Below are 20,529 nucleotides of genomic sequence, written 5' to 3' on the forward strand. Positions count from 1 at the left end.
AATGAAATAATTTTTCTTTTACTTTTCAAAGAGAAGGGTGAACTGGGGGGGAGGGGTGGGCAGAGAGAAAAATGCAACAATGAATGTAGGGAAATCCAAAATCCCTGTAAATGTTCATTAAAATTAATTTAAAGAAAATATTTTTAAAAAGGAAAAATACATACTTGTAAGAGGTGTTTCTAGTATTCTCATCTCCAACAAAGTTAGAAAGTGGAAACAGTAGCCAAAACTACAAGGAAATCTCCAATGCAACTGAAATGCAATCATTTTTGGAAAGATCGCACTTTGAAATTACTTGTTAGCATTTATACTCTTGGTTTACTTAGATAGTTAGCTAATCTTTTAGGGGATATTAAAAACAAAACAAAACAAATCCTCAAATTCCTTAGCCGTAAACCTCAAAAACGCAAACTGTATTTGGAAGAAGCCTCCTTGACATTCCAGGGTGAATGTGGGATCCTATTCTGTGTGCCATGGTACCCTTTTGCAGATCTCCCCAACAGAACCTTCACACTTTATGAGTACTGTTTTCATGAAAAGGAATCACTGCCTCTAGATTAGGAGATTTTTTTAAGCGCAGGGTATTGCTGTTGTTATATGTCACTGAGTTGCAACCAACTCATAGCTGACCCTCCAGTAGGTTTTCAGAGGCTGTAAATTGTATGAGAATAAAACTTACCCATCTTTCTCTCATAAAGCAGTTGATGGATTTTAACTGCCTGCCTTTGGGTTGGCAATGAAAAACCTTACCACTAGACTCTCAGAGCTCCCATGAGATAGGAGATATGTGATTCTTAAAGGCAGATTATATAACTTTTATTTCTGAGTCATCTCATCAACAGAGAAGTGCCAGAAGTGCAGTCTGGGTTTAGAAGGGGCCATGGTACTAGGGATGTTGTAGCTAATGTTAGATGGACTAAGGTGTACCCTATCCAAGTCAAGGTTTTTTCAACTGTTCCATATGCATGTGAAAGCTGGATGAAATAAAGAAAACCAAAGAATAGATGTCATTAAACTATGGTGTTGGTGAGGAATACTGAATATACCATGGACTGTGAAAAGAACAAGGATCTCTGTGTTGGAAGAAGTAGAGCCACGCTGCTCCGTTGAGAAAACAATGGTGAGATATCATCTCACACACTTTGAATATACTGAGGGACTAGTTCTTGGAGAGAGGACGTCATGCTTAGCAAAGTCAAGGAGAGGAACACAGTAACTGCAAAACAGGCTTCAAGACAGCAGAGATAATGAGGATGATGCAGGACTGGGCAGGGTTTCACGTGTTGCCAGGAGCTGGAGTCAACTCAACAGCACCCAAATCAACAACAATAGAGTTTAGGATGCTCGAAGTCCAGTTAGGAGTGCTGGCTCTTGAGAAAGGCTTTCGTTTTCTGTCAAGATCTGGAAGAAGGTTCTTGTTTCTCTAAGCATCTGTAGGCTCGATGTTCCTTGGAGAGTTCTGTTATGTCTTAGCTTCCCTCTGTTGGAGAACTTCCCAGAGCAGGTGCCTGGATCTAAACAACAAACTCCACTCCAGGTTCTTTTCTTCTTGGTGATACCTGGTCTCTCATCTCTTCTTTCATCTCCTGTGAAATAAAGGCCACATCCTAAGGAGACACTTCCTACACTCTATTAGCACTGTGCTAGGGTCATGTCTCCAGGAACTCAATGGACTTTGATAAACGTCAACAGTTCTAAAGGTGTGTCAGGTCTTCTGTCCACAGGGTTGCGCTATAGGCAATATCGATGGAGGAAAGATTAAAATTGTCAGTTATTTCAACTTGCTTGGTTTTATAGTCAACACCCTTGGTACCAGCAGTCAGGAGACTAGGAGATGTATACCATTGGGAAAGTCTTCTGCCAAGGATCACACCAAAGTCCTAAAGAGCAATGATGTCAGTTTAAAGACTAAGGTATACCTGATGCAAGCCACAATCTTTCCAATCACCTGCTATGCAGCTGAGGGCTGGACAATGAATAAGGATGACAGAAAAAGAATGGATGCATTTAAGTTGTGGTGTTGGAGAAGCATGAATATCCATCCCACGGACTTCCAAAAGAACAAACAGATACATCTTGGAGAGAGTACAACAGAATATTCCTTGGAGGTAAATATGGTGAAGCTTCGTCTCACATCCTTTGGACCTGTTGTTAGGAGTGGCTATTCTTTGAAGAGGACATCATTCTTGGGAAGGTGGTGGTGGGGGTCAGCAATGGAGAAGACGATTTGATGAGACCGACTGATAGTGTCGGCAGCAACGGACTCAAATGTGTTCAGGACAATAAGGATGGCACAGGATAGGACAGAGTGCAGATCTATGGATCAGAGAGATGTACTCAACTTGATGTCACTTAACAGCATCAACAACAATCCTTGTTTGTCTAAAAGAGCTCTCGTTGGGCCACTTCATCCAAAATCAGGAGAGAAATGTACAGCACTGGTCCATAAAATAATAAACATGTGTCAACTCAAAGATTTACTTCAAATCAGTTAATGCACCAGAAAAGTTAAAGTTTTGCCATTTTACAGCTCATACGGACTATAAAGAAAACGTGGTAGAGGTTTTCCCAAAGCTGAGACCAAACTCACAAATTTACATTATTTCATCATAACAATTAAAAACAACAACAAAGAAAACCCTAACAAATTAAAACATCACCATGGAGTTGGAACTGACTCAGAACAGACATTCATTACGTGGCAGAGGCTGTAAATCACAGAGCAGAAGACAGCCCCTGTTTCTCGCCCAGAGCTGCTGAACCAGCAGAGACTCATCCTTTGTGTTAATAGTGAAAGTCCCTATAGACTACAGAAATGAGTTCCCTAATAATAGTTAGCAATTAGTGAGGCTGAAAGTTAGTTTTCTTTTCTTTTTTTAAATTTTTTTAAAATTATTTTTGTGTGCGTGTACCGTCAAATCAGATCTGACTGGTACTGGAAGAGATTGTCCCTCCTTCTTCAGCAGAGTATCTGGTGGATTTGAAGCATGCACCTCTGCAACTGCAGTGCAGCTTCTTGCCACTAGGCCACTAGAGCTCGCTGAAAGTTAGTTTTCTAATCCATTAATGATAAAAAACCATATTTAGTCAATGATGCTAGAGAAAACACTGAATTCTCTCTTTCTCTCTCTCTCAGTCCCTCCTTCTCCCTCTCCTTCTCCTTCTCCCTCTCCCTCTTTCTACCCCCCTCCTTCTCTCTCTCTTAGACAACCAGAGTATGAAGGGAAAAACACAATACAGTTGAACAAAATACCATGTAAATGAAAGATTATATAGAACACAATATACACACATAAAACATTATTCATACAAACACTGTATGCAAACCAAAAGAGTGTGCTAAAATATATTTACTGATGTCCTGCTGTTGTTACATGTTATCAAGCCACTTGTGACTCACAGTGATCCTATATACAACAGCTCTGAATCCTGCTCTATCCTGAGTCAACCTTATTGTCTCTGACACATCTATTCTCCCCCTCCCCCCATCACTGAGTGAAATCCATCTCACTGAGAGTCTAATAATTAAAAAAAAAAGAAAGGAGGGAGGGAAAGAAGTTTCAAAGAGCTGCATCAGACAGTGAATTACTACAAAGACATGCTATTTTCCCCTGCCATTTGCAGATTTGTTTAAAAGTTGCCAATTTTTGTGATTTCTTTACTCAGTGTAAATAAAATATTTCTGCTTTTGCATAATATTCTATTAAAAATTAATTTTATTTTATTTTCTTCTCAAAACCCCTGGATTTCCTCCAGGTCTGGAAAGAGGGTTTCTACATGTAAAGGGAGGAGAAGCCTGGTATGTTATGGAAGACCTAAAGGAGAGCTAGGGGGCAAGAGCAGGAAGTTCCTTAAATGGTGGGAGAAAGAATTATGCAGAGATGAGCTAGAGGCTGGAGGAGCCTTGGTAGCTAACTGGCCGCTAACACAAAGATCAGTGGTTTGAATGTGCCAGCTGTTCTCCTATGAAAGAAAGATGTAGCAGTCTGCTTCTGTGAAGGTGACACCCTTAGTAGGGACCAGGTTATCCCAAGGAAGAAGAGCCAGAAGCAAAGCACATCCTTTGGACTCATGGGCCCTGGACTGACAACCTTTTATAGATGAGGGAAGAGAGAAGCCAAGTCACAGGGAGCTCTCCCAGGAGCTCATGGAGACAAGGGCTCTCTTAGAGAGCTGACAAATTAAGTCTTCTCCTAGAATTGGCACTCTCAGTTTGGACATCTTGCCTCCTGAAGTGTGAAAATATAAATCTCTGATAATAAAGCAAAAAAAAAAAAACTATACACACACATATATCAATTTGCTGTAAAGATAATTTGTGATGCCAAACACTATGACACTGACGCATCAAGTGTGATAATGGTTACCCATGGTGGACAGTGTTTGGTGGAGCTTCCTGACCAAAACAAACTTGGAAGCAGGAGTGGCATCCACTTCCGAAATGGATTGTCTCTGCAAACTCTATGAACTTAGGAAAATTATGAAAGTTATACAAGTGTTGGGGTCTTTTGTTCATAGGGTCATAATGAGTTGTCTACAACTCAATGGCACTTAACAAAAACAACTATATATCTATATGTGTCTATATCTATCTATATATATCTATACACACACACATACAATATATATACATACATACACACACAGTCTTAGGAAGTCCCTGGGGCAATTCTACTCTTTATTACAGGGTCACTATGAGTTGGCATCAATTCAATGGAAATGCATTTCAGTTTCATTTTATTTTGTTTTAAGCTAACAGCTGACAGAAATCCTTAGAGGCAGATAGAAAATTCAAACTGGGGTCGAAAAGCACTTTCCACAAAACAAACAACAGAAAACCACCAGCTTACAGGTAAGGACACTTAAAGGAGAACAAGGATAAAATGAGGTTTGTTGGAACATATTCAAGAAAGCACTGGATAAAAGGTCAACTTGACATGTTATCTTTTCACTGATGCATAAATGATGATTACAAATCCATTATTTTAGGGTTAAGATTTGTTCTAATCCTTAGAGTTTCAAAATAAGTGTACACAACAGGGACTCTAAATTGTCAGTAAGAATGTACTGACAACTTCATTCACTCATTCATGATTGCTCCTTTCTATGCAGCAGGCACTTTCTCGGGCAGTGACAAGAACAAATGCATGAATGTGTCCTTACAGTGTCCGCATAAAGCTGAACCATCCATCATCAAGCCTACAAGTTCTGCTGCCTTGTACCCCGACCTCTGCCCTTTACTCCACTCTTTCAGGTCTAACTTCCTCAGTTCAGAGGGATTCCCAGGGGGAGAGGAAACCTTGTTGGGGCACTTCATGTGAAATGTGTGCTTTCCCCCTAAACTCCAAAACCAAAGTTACTGCTACCCAGTCAATCCCAACTCATGGCCACTTCCCACTGGTCCTGCGGCTGGAAGTCTCTATGACAGGAGACTGTCAAGCACCTGGTAGATTTAAACTACAAACAATTTGGCTTGAAGACCAACATATCGCATACTATGCCACCAGAGCTACTTGTACCCACTCAAGGTTATAAAGTTTTGGGGAAACAAAAAAAATAGCTTCTCTTCATATAACCACTGGATATTTTTGATGTTGAGCATACAGATCTGGATTGTGCAGTGGTTTGTGGTTAGCAATTAACTTAAGGGTTGGCAGTTCAAACTCACCCAGTGGTTCCCTGGAAGACAGGCCTGGTGAACTGCTTCTGTAAAGACTGCAGCCAAGAAACCCCTAGGCAGCAGATCTACTCTGGAATACATGTGTGGGGAGCCTCGAGTCTGAGTTGACTCAATGACAATGGGTTTGACCTTGGACGCTGGGTCATTTCTTTATACTTACTCACATAATGCTAAGGATTTCAAAGCACTTTACCACCACATGATAATATCTTAAAAATAAAAAAAGAAAAGCCTTAAGAACTTAAGGGAATAAGATAAATAGATCTTGCTTTTCAAACAATAATCTTCCATGAAGGCATAGTATTTTTCCACAAGGAAAACAATATGAAATTTATTAAATTAATTTAAATTTTCTAAAGATTGTTATAGCCTATAAGTAATAGCAACCCATACAGTTGGTGGTCACTGTCAATTGTGAAATACTTATCTCTTGAAGTTACTCTCACTGTAATTAATTCATTGGCCCAGACATCCAAGAAAAACCTCATAAAACAGAATTCAGAAATCATTTCTTATGATTCTGAGGCATTTGAGGTAAAAGGCATTGTCAGAGGTCTAGTGTTTTTTTTTTAAGTAAGTTCAATGAAAATCAGAAAATTTATTAGCAACTAAACATTTCCCAAAGATTGAGTACAAAGTGTCTATGGTTTTACTAAAATTCCCAGCAGCAAAAATTCCATGAGCATAAATGATCATCTATTGAACCTCTTTGTAACATTTTCAGAGTATTCATTAACTTGAAAATAAAACTTATTTCCTTTCTCTCAAAAAACAATCTGGAAAGATTATAAAGGCCAATTATTCTTTTGATGTCCAGCTTACTGCTGGGTAATAATGATTAAGTTTATAGAGAATTCAATTTGGTTCATAATAAGTTCATTTCAACATGTAAATATGTTAAAGGTTCAAAGAAAATAAAACTGGGGAAAATCTGATGGTAGATTACTCAAAACAAAGCAAAAATAAAACAAAAAGCTTTTCTAGAAGCCTTGGTGCCACAAATGGTTAAGCATTTGGATACATAAGCAAGAGGTTGGTGGGTCAAACTCATGCAGAGGCTCCAATGGAGAAAAGCCTGAAGACCTGCTCTTGCACAGTCTACAAAACCCTGTGGGATTGTCCTACTCCTGTTGGAATCAACACAATAGCACCTAACACAGTACGGCCAAATAGCAGAGTTTACATTTTGAGGGTAATCACAAAATAAGTGATTTGAAAATATTTTTTTTCTTTTTCTCTTTTTAGGAGTGGCTATGGAGATGTACAAGGTCAAAACCAAAAGAATAGTTATGGTTTACAAAGAGTTTGGTGTTAAATTGGTGGCCAAATATGAAACATCAACTATCCTAGTAAAAGAAATGCTGAATGCAGAGGCGTGAGAAGAAACCTTTTAAAAGTCACAGCAAACATGGCAGTGAATCTGAAGAAGATATAAATAGAGGTTAAGAAGTTAGACTAGGAATAAAAATCAAGAAAGGGTAAACTGTTAAAACGTAAGAAAGGTCTACATTTCAATTATAATTAATAATTCAGAAAAGTAAAAAGGGCATTTTATAAACTAGACATTTATATTTGGGAGAATGTAATTAGCAAGATTATTTAATCAAGACATCATAGCTAAGACATTTAAAAGCACACACAGAATAAATACAGCGCTGTGCCGACTCAGTAAATTACATTCTTCCCTCTGAATCATCAATATAAAACAATCTTCACCACTTTGATTTCCTTACAGGTCTTCTTCCATAAAGCTTTGGACAGAGCCTCCTTTGGGAGTGACATCAAACACAATGGCAGTCCACGTTGTTATGTGCTGTGGAGGTGAAACCAACTCAGAGAGGACCCTTCAGTGGGTTTTCAGAGGCTGTAAATCACACAGCCCACAGGCAGGAGGAGACTGTCCATCTTAGACTACCCATCTTTCACCTGTGGAGCAGCTGGTAGACTGGAACCTCTATCAACCAGCTGTTATAAGGATACATTGTTGTCAGTTACCATCAACTCTTTTACAGCTCTCACTGTAAACCCAGGTGTGCCATCATTTCAAGGCTCTGGTCCTGGAAGCAGATCCCAGGACTCATTTCTGAAGCATCTCTGGGTGCTGAGAACCCTTTCTGGTAACAGTTGGATGCTTAACCATTTGCACCAGCCAGAGACTCTCAAAAGTGAAGAAAGCAAAAGCCTGCTGATGCAGAGTTGATGGGAACTCAAATTGATCCTATATAAATCAAAGACCCATTTGTTGTTGCTACTGTTGTTATGTGCTGTTGAGTTGCCTGCGACTTACAGTGACCCTATGTACAACAGCCCTAAACCCTGCTCTATCCTATGCCAATCTTTCTGTCTCTGACAACCCTACTCCCATTACTCCAGTCACTGAATCAATCCACCTAATCAAGAGTCTTCCTCTCCTGTGCTGTCCCTCCACCCTCCCAAGCATGACATCCCTCTCCAATGACTGGTCTCTCTTTGCAGCATATCCAAAGTATTTCAGATGAGGCTTCAGAATCCTTGCCTCTGAGGTGCAGCCTGGTTTAACTCTCTCCAGAACGAACCTGTTCGTTCTCTTAGCAGACCATGTTATATTCAATACTGTTCTCCAACATCACAGCTCAAAGGCATTAATTCTACTTTAAAGGCTCATATCATCTATAAAATTCTTTATAAATTTAAAGATTGTTTTAAAAATAATTGTTTTTGGTAAAATGAGCCAGAACAATTTAAAAAAATTCCACTGACAAAAATTTATGGAAAAACTGAAGCACAGTCATAGTTAAACACAAATTGAGGGATTTTACGATAATATGAGTCAATTCCACCAGGGAAAGTTAAAGCTTAGATTTGTTTATAAATAACATACATTTTTCAAAAGTAGAGAATGCAGCTAACGCAATGTAATGCCTAAACATATATTAATCCTCAAAATCACAGACAACAAATGATCTACCCATAAAATTCTAAGTATTACTTGCCTGTCATTAAACAAAATTAATTTAGAAGCATGCCTGGATGGAAACATTTTCTTTGAAATTAGCTTTCAATAAGCACGATCAATGCAATTTGTGAGCAAGTAAATCCCTGTAAAGCTTTTTAAAAAGCTGCAAAAGTTTTTGTTATTTATTCCTGTGCTACAAATATCACATGATTCAATTTCTGTAATTCTCATACAGTAATTATAGGGCAGGAGCCGTGGTGGCTCAGGGGCTAAGTGTTCAGCTGTTAAGAGAAAGTTAGGCAGTTTGAACCCACCAGCCACTCCGCAGGAGCAAGATGAGGCAATTTGTTCTACACTCTTACAACCGTGGAAATCTTAGGGGTACTTCCACTCTGTCTGACAGAGTCATTGTTCCATGCAGTATAAGTTTTGAAATTATTAGGAAATAAATTTAGTTTGTCTGGTTTGTCTTTATTTTTTTTTCTTTTCTTGTTGTGTACAGTTGATTTGGATCCAACTGATAAAGGAGACTGCCATTCCTTCTCCAGTAGAGCATCTGGTCGATTCAAATCGCACACCTTCGGGATTACAGTGCAGCTTCTTAAGGCAAACAACCTCAGAAAAATGATGTATTAAATAAACTACTGGCAAATAAACTCTATTTAAAAAAATAACATTAGTGAAACAATCTTATAAAGAAAATTTGTTAATGTTGTTTTGTTGTTTTTGCCAAATGCCCTCAGTGGTCCATAGAGTGGTCACATGTAACAGGGTAGAACTGCCTCTCGAGATTCCCAAGAAAGGTCTCAGCAGACTTGAACTACCAACCCTTCACTTAGCCATGGTATGCCATCAGGTTTCCCTGTTTAAAGATATATACTTTACTAAAGACACAGAATTATGGTAACAGCAGTAAAGAAGTCAAAAGATGCATTGCACTGGGAAAACCTGCTGTCAAGGACCTCTTCAAAGAGTCAAGAGCAACGATGTCAGCTTAAAGGCTAAAGTGCATCTGATCTAAGCCATAATTTTTCATTTACTTACTATGCATCTGAAAGTTACACAATGAATAAGGATGAAAGAAAATTTGATACCTTGGAGTTGTGGTGTTGGAGAACAGTACTGAAAATCCCAAGGACTGTTGAACAATTAAGTCTGTCTTGGAAATAAGAGCAACCAGGATGCTCCGTAGAGGCAAGGATGGTGAAACTTGGTCTCACATACTTGGACACACATCAGGAGGGGACATCATACTGGGAAAGGTGAAGGGTCAAAAAGAGAGAGGAAGGCACCCAAAAAGATAGACTGACACAATCCACAACAGATTCAACATATCAGAGATGGTGCAGATGGCACAGGACTGGACAAGGTTGAGATCTGTTGCTCACAGAGTCGCTGTAAGTTGTAGTTGACTCGATGGCATCTAATAGTAACAGAGGCTCTACTAAATCTTACACACAAATATACAAACTCCCCCATCCCAGAATGTAGCACAACTAATATAAATATTAACAATTTAGAACAGGTATTTCTTAGCATCAAAAGCCAATACTTTTTAAAGAGACTTGTAGTTTTACTGAACTAAGCATTAAAAAAATAAAATATTCTTTGTAAGACTTAATACAGAAGCTATGGTTGAAACATTAAATGAAGTAATTAGGGAAGTGGCACAGGTTGTTGTTGTTATGTGCCATCGAGTCGCCCGCGACTCATAGCGACCCTATGTACAACAGCCCTAAACTCCACTCTGTCCTGTGCCAATCGCACTGTCTCTGACACTCCCATCCCAATTATCCAGTCACTGAATCAATCCACCTCATAGAGGGCCTTCCTCTCCTGTGCCGTCCCTCCACCCTCCCAAGCATGATGTCCCTCTCTAAGGACCAGTCTCTCCTCACAACATGTCCAAAGTAAGTTAGACGGAGCCTCAGAATCCTTGCCTCCAAGGAACCACCCGGTTTAACCCTTTCCAGGATGAATCTGTTTGTTTTCCTAGCAGTCCATGGTATTCTCAATACTCTTCTCCAGCACCACAGATCAAAGGCATCAATTCTCCTTCTATCCTCCTTGGTCATTGTCCAACTCTCTGATGCATAACAAGTGAGTGCAAAAACCATGGCCTGTATCAGACGCACCTTAGTCTCCAAAGAGATACCATTGCTCTTCAGCACTTTGGAGAGGTCCCTAACAGCAGACTTTCCCATGGCAATGCGCCTTTTCATTTCCTGGCTGCTGGTGCCAAGACTGTTCACTACGGAGCCAAGCAAACTAAAGCTGTGTACAATCTCAATCTCTTCACCATCCATCCTGATGCTGCCAATTGATCCAGTGGTGAGAATCTTTGTCTTCTTGACATTGAGCCTCAATCCATATTGTAGGTTGCAGTCCTTGACACTCTGCAGCAGGCGCTTCAGGTCCTCCTCAGTTTCAGCAAGCAGGGTTGTGTCATCCGCATAACGCAGATTGTTGATAAACTGTCCACCAATCTTGACCCCACATTTCTCCTCATAGAGCCCAGCCTCCCGGATAATCTGTTCTGCATATAGGTTGAAAAGGTATGGAGATAGGACGCATCCCTGGCGTACACCCTTCCCAATTTTGAACCATGCAGTGTTCCCTTGCTCTGTTCTGACGACTGCCTCCTGGTCCAAGTATAAGTTTTGCATTAGAACGAACAAGTGTTCTGGGATTCCCATTCTTCTCAGAGTCAGCCACAGTTTGTTATGATCTACACAGTCAAATACAACAACAAAAAATGTGGCACAGGTACACTAACAAAAACAATTTGAGTCCTAATCTTTCTAAGAATTTGCTCTAGTCCTTGGGCGAGTTACATCACCCCAGTGTTCTCCAAATGCCTCCCTAAGTGATAAAAGCTATTTGTACAGAATATCATCAATGAATGAGAGTCATTCTGGAAATCCATTTACAAGAAGAAAAAAAAAAGCCAGATTGCTGTCTCCCACTATAGTGAAAAATAAGCAGCAGTTTAAACAAAACTTAAAGATAGAAGAAAAACCAAGGCTATATCATTATAGTAAGAGTCAGGAAGCCCTTCTTAGCAGGAACAAATATGCAAACCAATTAATGACTCATAGACTACATACATGACTGGGAGGTCTACCAGATTGTATGATACTACAATGTTAAAAAATAAGGCCTCGGAGAAAATACTTTAAAAATTTCAGTATCTACAATTTCTAAGAGATCTTATAAAACTATTAAAAGAAGCAAGCTAATACAAACATGGGAACAGCATAAAAAGGTGATAAATAACATCTGAAAGCAAAAGGCCAATAAATGAACAAAACATACTCCATCTCATCAGTAAGTAAAAAAGTGCTCCTGAAAACAATGGTTTTAAATATCTCGGTGCCACCACGAGGGTGGAGAAACGGGCTTGTACTTACAGCATTGATGGGGTAAACACTAGCTGGCTTTGCTTCTTTGGAAGGCAAGAATATAGCAGTGTAAAATGCCCTTGAGACCAACAAGGAGCTTGATGGTATAGTGCACAGCATGCTGCGCTGCTAACCGAAAGGTCAGTGGTTCGAATCCACTAGCTGTTCCACAGCCAAAAGCTGTGCAATCTCCTCCCATTGAGATTTACAGTCTTAGAAACTCAAAGAATGGTTGTCAAGAGTTGGAATCAATCTGACAGCAGTGAGTTTGCGTTTAACCAAACAGCTCCATATCTGGAAATCTGTTTTACAGAAAAAGCATCTATGCAAAAAAAGTATAAAAATAAGGATGTTCAAAAGTTATTATTTGTAATAATGAAAACCATCAAACTATCTGCTAGAGAAGAATGATTAAATTATAGTACATCTATTCAACAGAATGTCTTACAGATGTCTGAAAGAATGGCAGAGATTGCAAAAGTTGTCCAATTAAATAAAACAAGTCTTAGAAAACTGTTTAAAAGAGATATATAACTAGGTATTTCTGTCATCACAGGAGACTAGAGCGAGGGCTACATGGTGGAGGGGACCTGGGGGAGGGTTTGTAAAACAATGAAAGAATCTTTTCTTTTCCTTTTCCATAATTTTTGGACTCATGTTCTTATAACTTGTTAGTCAAATTTGTGTCTTCTAGGTTGCAACACCCCCATGATACATCTTCAAGGATATGAACATGTACGGCCAAGCACAATCAATAAGAGTGCATCTAAATTCCAAAATCAATCTCCATAATAGTCTATGTGTTTCCTACTGCCAAAGGGGCCCTTTAGAGTAGTGAGAGAAGATCTTCACCCTGAAACCCACAGCGTCCCTTTTCAGCAGGAAGTAGCTAAGAGAATACGCCATCCCCTTTTCCTTATGACTCAGGGTGAAGTCTCTCTCAGGGAGGAGTGATAGGGAATGGCAAAGGACACACTGACAAAGAAGATTAATCAGAACTGGCTTTGACAAGCACTGTGGCATTTGGACAAGAACAAACTGGGAGGAGGGTAGAGAGAATAGTGGAACAATGAATGAATGGAAACCCAAAATCTCTGTAAATGTTTATGAAAATTAATAAAATATAATTATAGAAAAAAAAAGAATTACACTGGGGGGAAATATCTTTCCCCCTAGTTGTTTTCAAACATACAGAAAACATTTAGGATAATTAGGAGAAGAAGTTTAAAAAAGTCTCATTTTGATATCTATATTTACCACCTGCATGTTTTATATATGGACTGAAAAATCAAAGAAAGAGCAGTAACTTCAAAAACCATTCAGCAAAGTTATTATTTGCAGGATCCTAGCATCCAGTAATCTGTTTCCAGATTCTGCTATCTAGGATGCAATGAAGGTTGGAAAGTTCAGTAATAATCCTTCACCAACTGCAAGCCTGTGACTTAAGGAAAACATTCTTTAATTTTTAACTGCTATTGTCTCAAATAAGAGAGCACAGCACTTTCATCCCAACCTTATACAGAAGAACTGAAGAGTCTCTTGGAATAGTCAGTACTTAGTGAAAGAGACACGTCTGCACTATTCATTCTTCATATGATACCAGAGCTGGTCAGGCCCAGGAAAAAACCACCCTGGAATCAATCCATGGAAAGGTGTGGCAGTTGAGACATGGGACACAAAACAGGGGAGAACACTAAGGCTGCAACACAAAACATACCACATCCTCTGGGCCTGTGTGAAACTCTATAACCAAAGAGTTGGCATAATAACAAGACCTGTGAGGGAACTGGCCCAGTAATGTCTCTGGAACACCTAGGAAGCAGACCTAAGGTCACCCACTGGAGCTGGGTTTCCAAGGCAGACACTGGCTTGCTGGGGAAGTTGATGCCCTCTGTTTGCATCCACGTTTTAAAAAGAGGTTCTAGGATTAATCATGTGATTGTACAATTTGGTGGGCGGGGGGGTGCACAGTGTGTGAGGAAAATGGAAAGAATCTGTTCTCAAAGGCAAGGTATTCTAATTTTGTAAATAAGCTAGTATAAAATTAAAAAAGAATTAGTAGGTTAAAAAAAACCAACTGAGGTTCAATGCCATTTTCAATGTTCTGCTCTTCCCAAGTCACTCTTATCCTGTGAGATTTTGATTTTGACAATCACAGTTTTGTCAACTACAATACTTTTCAGGAGTGTAACTCTCAAGGCTGGTGAAGATCCAAGGTTGGCAAGAGGTTCTGGCTTTAAGCCAGTACATAAGAAAATTTTTAACATCACAAAGGTACAGGTTAAAATCTCGATGACGATTTCAAGTAGCAGTATCATGGACAAGGTACCTAACTTGATCCATGTGTGGCAACAATCCATGCCACAAGTGGAAACGTCATACCAAGCATCTTAGTGAAGCATCTTCAGCACAAAAGACCCCTGACAAATGAGAGTTATGATTATGATCTTACAAGATCTTGGCCAGAGTCAGGGCTAGTGTAGACAAAGGAGAGTGGGCAGGCTGAAGTACCTGAAGTACTTATCCTATAATTCCTCTGGGACTAGATGTTTGGCATTCTAATTTGTTGAAAATGAATTGATTTTGTCAGACCATGCAGAATATAAGTGCGTCTGACAGGATCCAGCAAAGCGAGGATTTATATTGTAAGCTATTTTTAAAACTGCCTGGTTAGCAAATTAAGCCAGCTGTGAAAATATCCTAGTTTCCATTCACAACAAATACAAGACACACCATTCTCCTTTCGTGAATACGGCTTCATGGAGGCATACACTTTTCTGCATAATGCATTCTAAAGGGATTTGGAGACTTAATTTTCATAAGAAAGACCAAAACTAGACTACTTCTTAGAATGGAAAAAAAGAGAGAGAGACAGAGACACAGAGAAAGAGAGTAACAAGGGATAGGAGTTCCTCTCTTCAGATTTTCAGTAAATTCCATGAATCACTGTTCCTTTCAACCTAAGAGAATACTGGGAAATTTTTTAAAAAGTCAGTGTGTCAGTACTTCAAATCAGTCTTAACCGTTTTTCCTTTAAAAGGACATATGAAAAACCAGTCTGCTTTGTAACACAATTTTTCAAATCCTGTGACAGAGGATGGAAAATGTCCACTCACTGCCATCTGAAGCTCAGTCAACTCCCAATTTCAGTTTTTAAAACCAAGCACCTTTTAAGAAGCCAGAGGAGAGATTCTGAATTATTTAAAATATTGGATAAGTTATATTATTTATAATTCTCATTCCTTTTAGGAAACAATTTGTTATTTAGACAAAGATGTGAAGTATAAATAACGAGATGGAATAGAATTTCAGGAAGTACTACTCAAATAAATTCACACTTGGAATGTGGAGGACCAGTCTATTAATTTAGTTCATTTTATAAGGGCATTGCCAAGAAAGGGATGTACCATTTTCTACTTTGGTGGGGGTTTTTGGGTTTGTTTGTTTTTTTAACCCAACCACTTTCATTTGTAACATCCTGACCCTTAAAGCTTTTGCTAAAGTGTAACAAAAGTTGTGATTAGTCATGAGTGGAAAAACTACAAAGACAACTTTCTTTCCCCTCTAGTTAGCGGGTTTCAAGTGGAAGTAGCACTAAAGCAACTGGTGACCCCTCAACATCCCCCACAGATACACCCCAAGCAAACAGGCTCTCAGCATGCTGAACCAAAGTTCTGCAGACAATCTCGGCTAGAACCCTCTTAAAATAAACTGTGACTCACTGTTTGCCTTCTTCGCCAGGAGGTGGAGTCTTGCCATGCCCTTCCATTACAAAATCCTCCTGCTCCACCTGCAAAGACAAGCAGCACGGGTCAGCAGCGGGCACTCTGGTGCGCCTCACTCCATGGTGCCAGGGCTCGGCCATGTCACCACAGTGCCTAGAACAGAGCCTGAGCCAATACTGTGCAATTGCCAAGTGCATCTAGGGAACTCTTAAGGATTAGATTTTCAGAATGAGAAAGGAAGCATATGAATTTGAACGCATAGAACTGTGACAAAGGCTTAGCAAACAAAACATGTTTTCCCCCCAAAACCCCAAACAAAACCCAATAAAACAAAATGCCTGTGAATCAATGGGAAAAGTCATAGAAAAATTACCCCTCTCCTTACTCACCAAAAAACCCCCCACAAATAATCTAAACCAACCTAAGCAGGAACATGCCACTAGAAAGATGTACAAATGGTTTCTAGACAAAGATGTTCGATCGTGAGTCAATTGGTAGAATGCAAAAATCAACTATTGTAGTGAGGTGTCAACTCTGGGCTCACCGAGCCGCTGTGTAAGAGAGCAGAACTGCCCCAGTGGGGCTTCCACGCTGTAATCTTTCCAGAGGGCTATGGCCAGGGCTTTCTCCTGTGGAGCCTGCTGGCTGCTTCAGACTGCCAACATTTTAGTGAGCAGCAGCCTACTGTTATGTTGTTGCTGTTGTTAGGGACTGTCAAGTTGATTCCAAATCACAGAGACTCTCAGTTAAAAAAAAAAAAATAAAAGCACGGCCCAGTCCTGTGCCATCCTTGCAATCATGCTTATATTTGAACCCACTGTTGCAACCACTGAGTGCAGCTGACTGAGGGTCTTCCTCTTATTGCTGACATTCTATCAAGCATGGTGTCCTGATCAGGGACTAGCCCTTCACGTCAAAAGTACGTGAGAAGAAGTCTCACCATCCTTGCTTCTAACGAGATTCTTCTGGCAGTGCATGGTATGCTCAGTATCTTTCACAAAGACCAAAGTTCAAATGTATCAATTCTTCTTCAGATATTCTATACCATAAAGTTGATACCTACCTATAGCATCAGTGGGTTTTCAGAGGCAGTGATTCACAAGCGAGGCAACTGCCTATGCTTTTCTTGTGGAGTACCCTGTGGATTCAAACCGGATGATTTTGGGATGGTAGCACAGCTTCTTACCGCTAGGCCCCCAGAGCACCAGTTTTCCCACTAGGTTGGCTTAAACTAAGTTGAGCAACACCAAGTGCTGACAAAGATATGGAGCAACAGCAACTCCCCTCTACTTCTAATGGGAGGTTAAATTCACACAACTACTTAGAAAAACTACTTGTCAAGTTCCCACCACTGGATCATGATGGTTGTTGTTGTTGTTATTGTTGTTGTTGTTAGGTGTCATTAAGTTGTGTATTACTCATAGTGACTTTATGAACAATAGATCTGAACCCTGTCCTGTCTTGTGCTATCCTCACAGTTTTGGATACTTCTGAGCCCACTACGGCATTCACTGTGCCAATCCACCTGGTTGAGGGTCTTCGTCTCCTTCACTGTTCTCTGCCCTTTCAAAGCATGATGTCCTTCAATAGCCTCTCTTAGCAACATGGCCAAAGTATGTGAGAAGAAGGAAGCTTCACTCTTTTAGCCTCCCAAGAGCACTCTGCTGTACCCCCCCCCATGCGTGTTTGTTCTTTTGGCAGTCTATAGATCACAATGTTGTTGTTGTTGTTGTTGTGTGCTGTTGAGTCGTTTGCGACTCATAGCGACCCTGTGTACAACAGCCCTAAACCCTGCTCTATCCTGTGCCAATTGCATTGCCTCTGACACACCCATCCCGATTACCCCAGTCACTGAATCAATCCACCTCATAGAGGGTCTTCCCCTCCTGCGCTGTCCCTCTACTCTACTCAGCATGATGTCCCTCTCTAATGACCTGTCTCTCCTTACAACATGTCCAAAGTATGTCAGGCGAAGCCCCAGAATCCTTGCCTCCAAGGAGTAGCCTGGTCTAACCCTCTCTAGGATAAATCTGTTTGTTTTCTTGGCAGTCCATCGTACATTCAACACTCTTCTCCAGCACCACAGCTCAAAGGCGTCAATTCTCCTTCTATCCTCCCTAGTCACTGTCCAACTCTCTGATGCATAACAAGTGATTGCAAAGACCATGGCCTGTATCAAGTGGACCTTAGTCTCCAGAGAGACACCGTTGCTCTTGAGTACTTTAGAGAGGTCCCTAACCGCAGACTTTCCCATCGCAATACATTTTTTGATTTCCTGGCTACTGGTGCCAAGAGTGTTGACTGTGGAGCTGCGCAAACTGAAGCTGTGAACAATCTCAATCTCTTCGCCATCCATCCTGATGCTACCAATTGGTCCAGTGGTGAGAATCTTTGTCTTCTTGACATTGAGCCTCAGTCCATACTGAAGGCTGCAGTCCTTGACCCTCTGCAGTAAGTGCATGAGGTCCTTGTTGTTATGTGCTGTCGAGTCAGAATCGACCCATAGCTGATCCTCCAGCAGATTTTCAGAGGTAGTATATTGAACAGAAGACTGCCCATCCTTCTCCCATGGAGGAGCTGGTGGATTTGAACTATGTGCCTTTGGGGATGCAGCACAACTTCTTACCACCGAAAGACAGAGAACAGTCTGTAAAACACAGATCTACACCATTAACAAAACCCAAATATAAGGCTTTTTGGTCCTGCCATTCTCTGAACAGCCTCTGTTCACAAGGACACCAGAAAAGGTGGAACAGGGATGTTGCTGTTGATAGGTGCCACTGAATCATGTAAACCTCACAGTGACTCTATGAACATCAGATCTGAACTCTATCCTATCCTGTGCCACAGTCACCATCTCTGACACATCTGAGCCCATTGTAGCAGTCACTGTGTCAATTCATCTCACTGACTGTCTTCCTCTCTTTTTGCTGATCTTTCCAAGCACAATGTCCCTCTCCAAGGAACAGCCCCTCCTAGTAACATGCCCAAGGTATGTGAGACAAAGCTTTATTATTTTTGCCTCTAAGAAGCACTCTAGCTGTACTTTTTTCTAAGACAAATCTTTTTGTTCTTTTGGTATTCCATAGAATATTCCATGCTATTCTCCAACACCACAACTCAAAGGTATCAATAATTTTTCTGTCATCCTTATGCACAGCCAAGTGACTAAAAAGACAACGGCTGTAAACATACACCTTAGTCTTCAAACTGGCATCATTGCTCCTCAGTAGTTTGGAGAGGTCCCGGACAGCAGAGCTGACCAATGCAATACATCTCCTGATCTCCTGACTGCTGATACCAAGAGTGTTGATTGTGGGCCCAAGTAAGGTTAATTCAATGACAATTTCAGTCTTTTCTCCATCTATCATGATGTTGCTTGCCAGTCCAGTGGTGTGAGGATTTTTGTCTTCTTGATGTTGAAATTCAGTCCAATTGTGAAGTCTTTGATCTTCTACAGCAAATGTTGAGTCCTCCTCACTTTCCACAAGCAAGGCTATGTATCTGCATAATATAGATTGCTGATAAGTCTTCCTCCTATCCTGATGTCACATTCTTCTTCATAAAGTCCAGCTTCTAGAATGATTTATTCAACATACAGACTGTTGTTGCTGTTGTTATGTGCCATTAAGCTGACTATCCTCATAGCAACCCTATGAACAATGGATCTGAACTTTGTCCAATCCTAAGTCAACCCCACCAACCTCACTGTCTATCACACACCTGCCCCCACTGCCACAGCAGTGTTAATTCATGTCATCCAAGATCTTCTTCTTCCATGCTGACCTTTCCAAGCATGATGTCCTTCTTCAAGGACTGGTCCCTCCTAGCAACATGCCCAAAGTATGTGAGGTGGACCTTTACAATCCTTGCCTTCAAGGAACAACCTGGTTTCACTTGTTCTCTTGGCAGTCCATCGTATGTTCAATATTCGTTGCCAGCAGCACAATTCTAAGGCATCAATTTATCTTCTGTCATCTTTAGTCACTGTCCAGCTCTCAGATGCAATACAGATTGTTGTAGTATACTGTTGGAACTGACCCATAGCTGACCCTCTGAAGGGTTTTCAGAGGCAGCTAATCCAACAGGAGGAGACTGCCCATCCTTGTCCTGTGGAGCAGTAGGTGGATTAGAACTGCATGCCTTTGGGACTGCAGTACAGCTTTTTACCACTAGGCCACCAGAGTTCCTACAGATTAGACAAGCTTAAAAAAAGAAAACGTTACCAGATTGACTGCAATTCATGGCCACCCCATATCTGTCACTGAAGGACTGTTCTCCACAGGGTTTTCAACAGCTGACTCTCTGAGGTAGACTGCCAGCCATCTCTGAGGTGCCACTGGGTGGTCTCTACCCTCAAACCTTTTGGTTAGTACCTCTCAGGGAGTCCAACAGGAGAGGCTAAGGTTCATAACAAGGAGCCCTGGTGGCACCCTGGTTAAAATGCTTAGCAACTGAGAGGCAGATGGGGTGTTTGACCCTCCCAGCTTCTCCTAGAGAAACAGATGATGTGGTCTGCCTTCTTAAGGGATTCTAGTCTTGGAAACTGTGTGGCAGGTCTGCTCTGTCCCATAAGCCCGTCCAGGGTCAGAACAAACTTGAAGGCAGTGAATTACAAATAAAGCGGAGGAAAAGGTAAGCAGAATCCCCAAAAGATATACAGGATGCCCCCTGCAAAATGCAAATCAGGTCTTCGCTTTTATTCTATTCCTATGGACTTTGTGGCCAAGTCGTAAGAAGCTGTGCTGCAACCCCAAAGGCTCACAGTTCTTGGTCACCAGCTGCTCC

The 20,529-nt window shown here is 40.7% G+C and overlaps 1 protein-coding gene across 1 annotated transcript in view; it reads right to left on the reverse strand.

Annotated features, from left to right (window-relative positions):
* TNRC6B (trinucleotide repeat containing 6B) overlaps positions 1 to 15,881 on the reverse strand; it is a 210,691-nt gene extending 194,810 nt beyond the window's left edge. Inside the window, exons 1-2 of the mRNA XM_006890191.1 lie at positions 15,858 to 15,881; positions 15,739 to 15,806 (exon numbers count right to left, since the gene is read on the reverse strand). Coding sequence (XP_006890253.1) covers positions 15,739 to 15,806; positions 15,858 to 15,881 — 92 coding nt within the window. The remainder of the gene's footprint in view (positions 1 to 15,738; positions 15,807 to 15,857) is intronic.
* Between the last annotated feature and the right edge of the window lie 4,648 nt (positions 15,882 to 20,529).

Source organism: Elephantulus edwardii, unplaced genomic scaffold, assembly GCF_000299155.1.
Source record: "Elephantulus edwardii isolate Elephantulus edwardi_28Jun2011 unplaced genomic scaffold, EleEdw1.0 scaffold00086, whole genome shotgun sequence".
In the NCBI taxonomy this organism is placed as follows: Eukaryota; Metazoa; Chordata; class Mammalia; order Macroscelidea; family Macroscelididae; genus Elephantulus; species Elephantulus edwardii.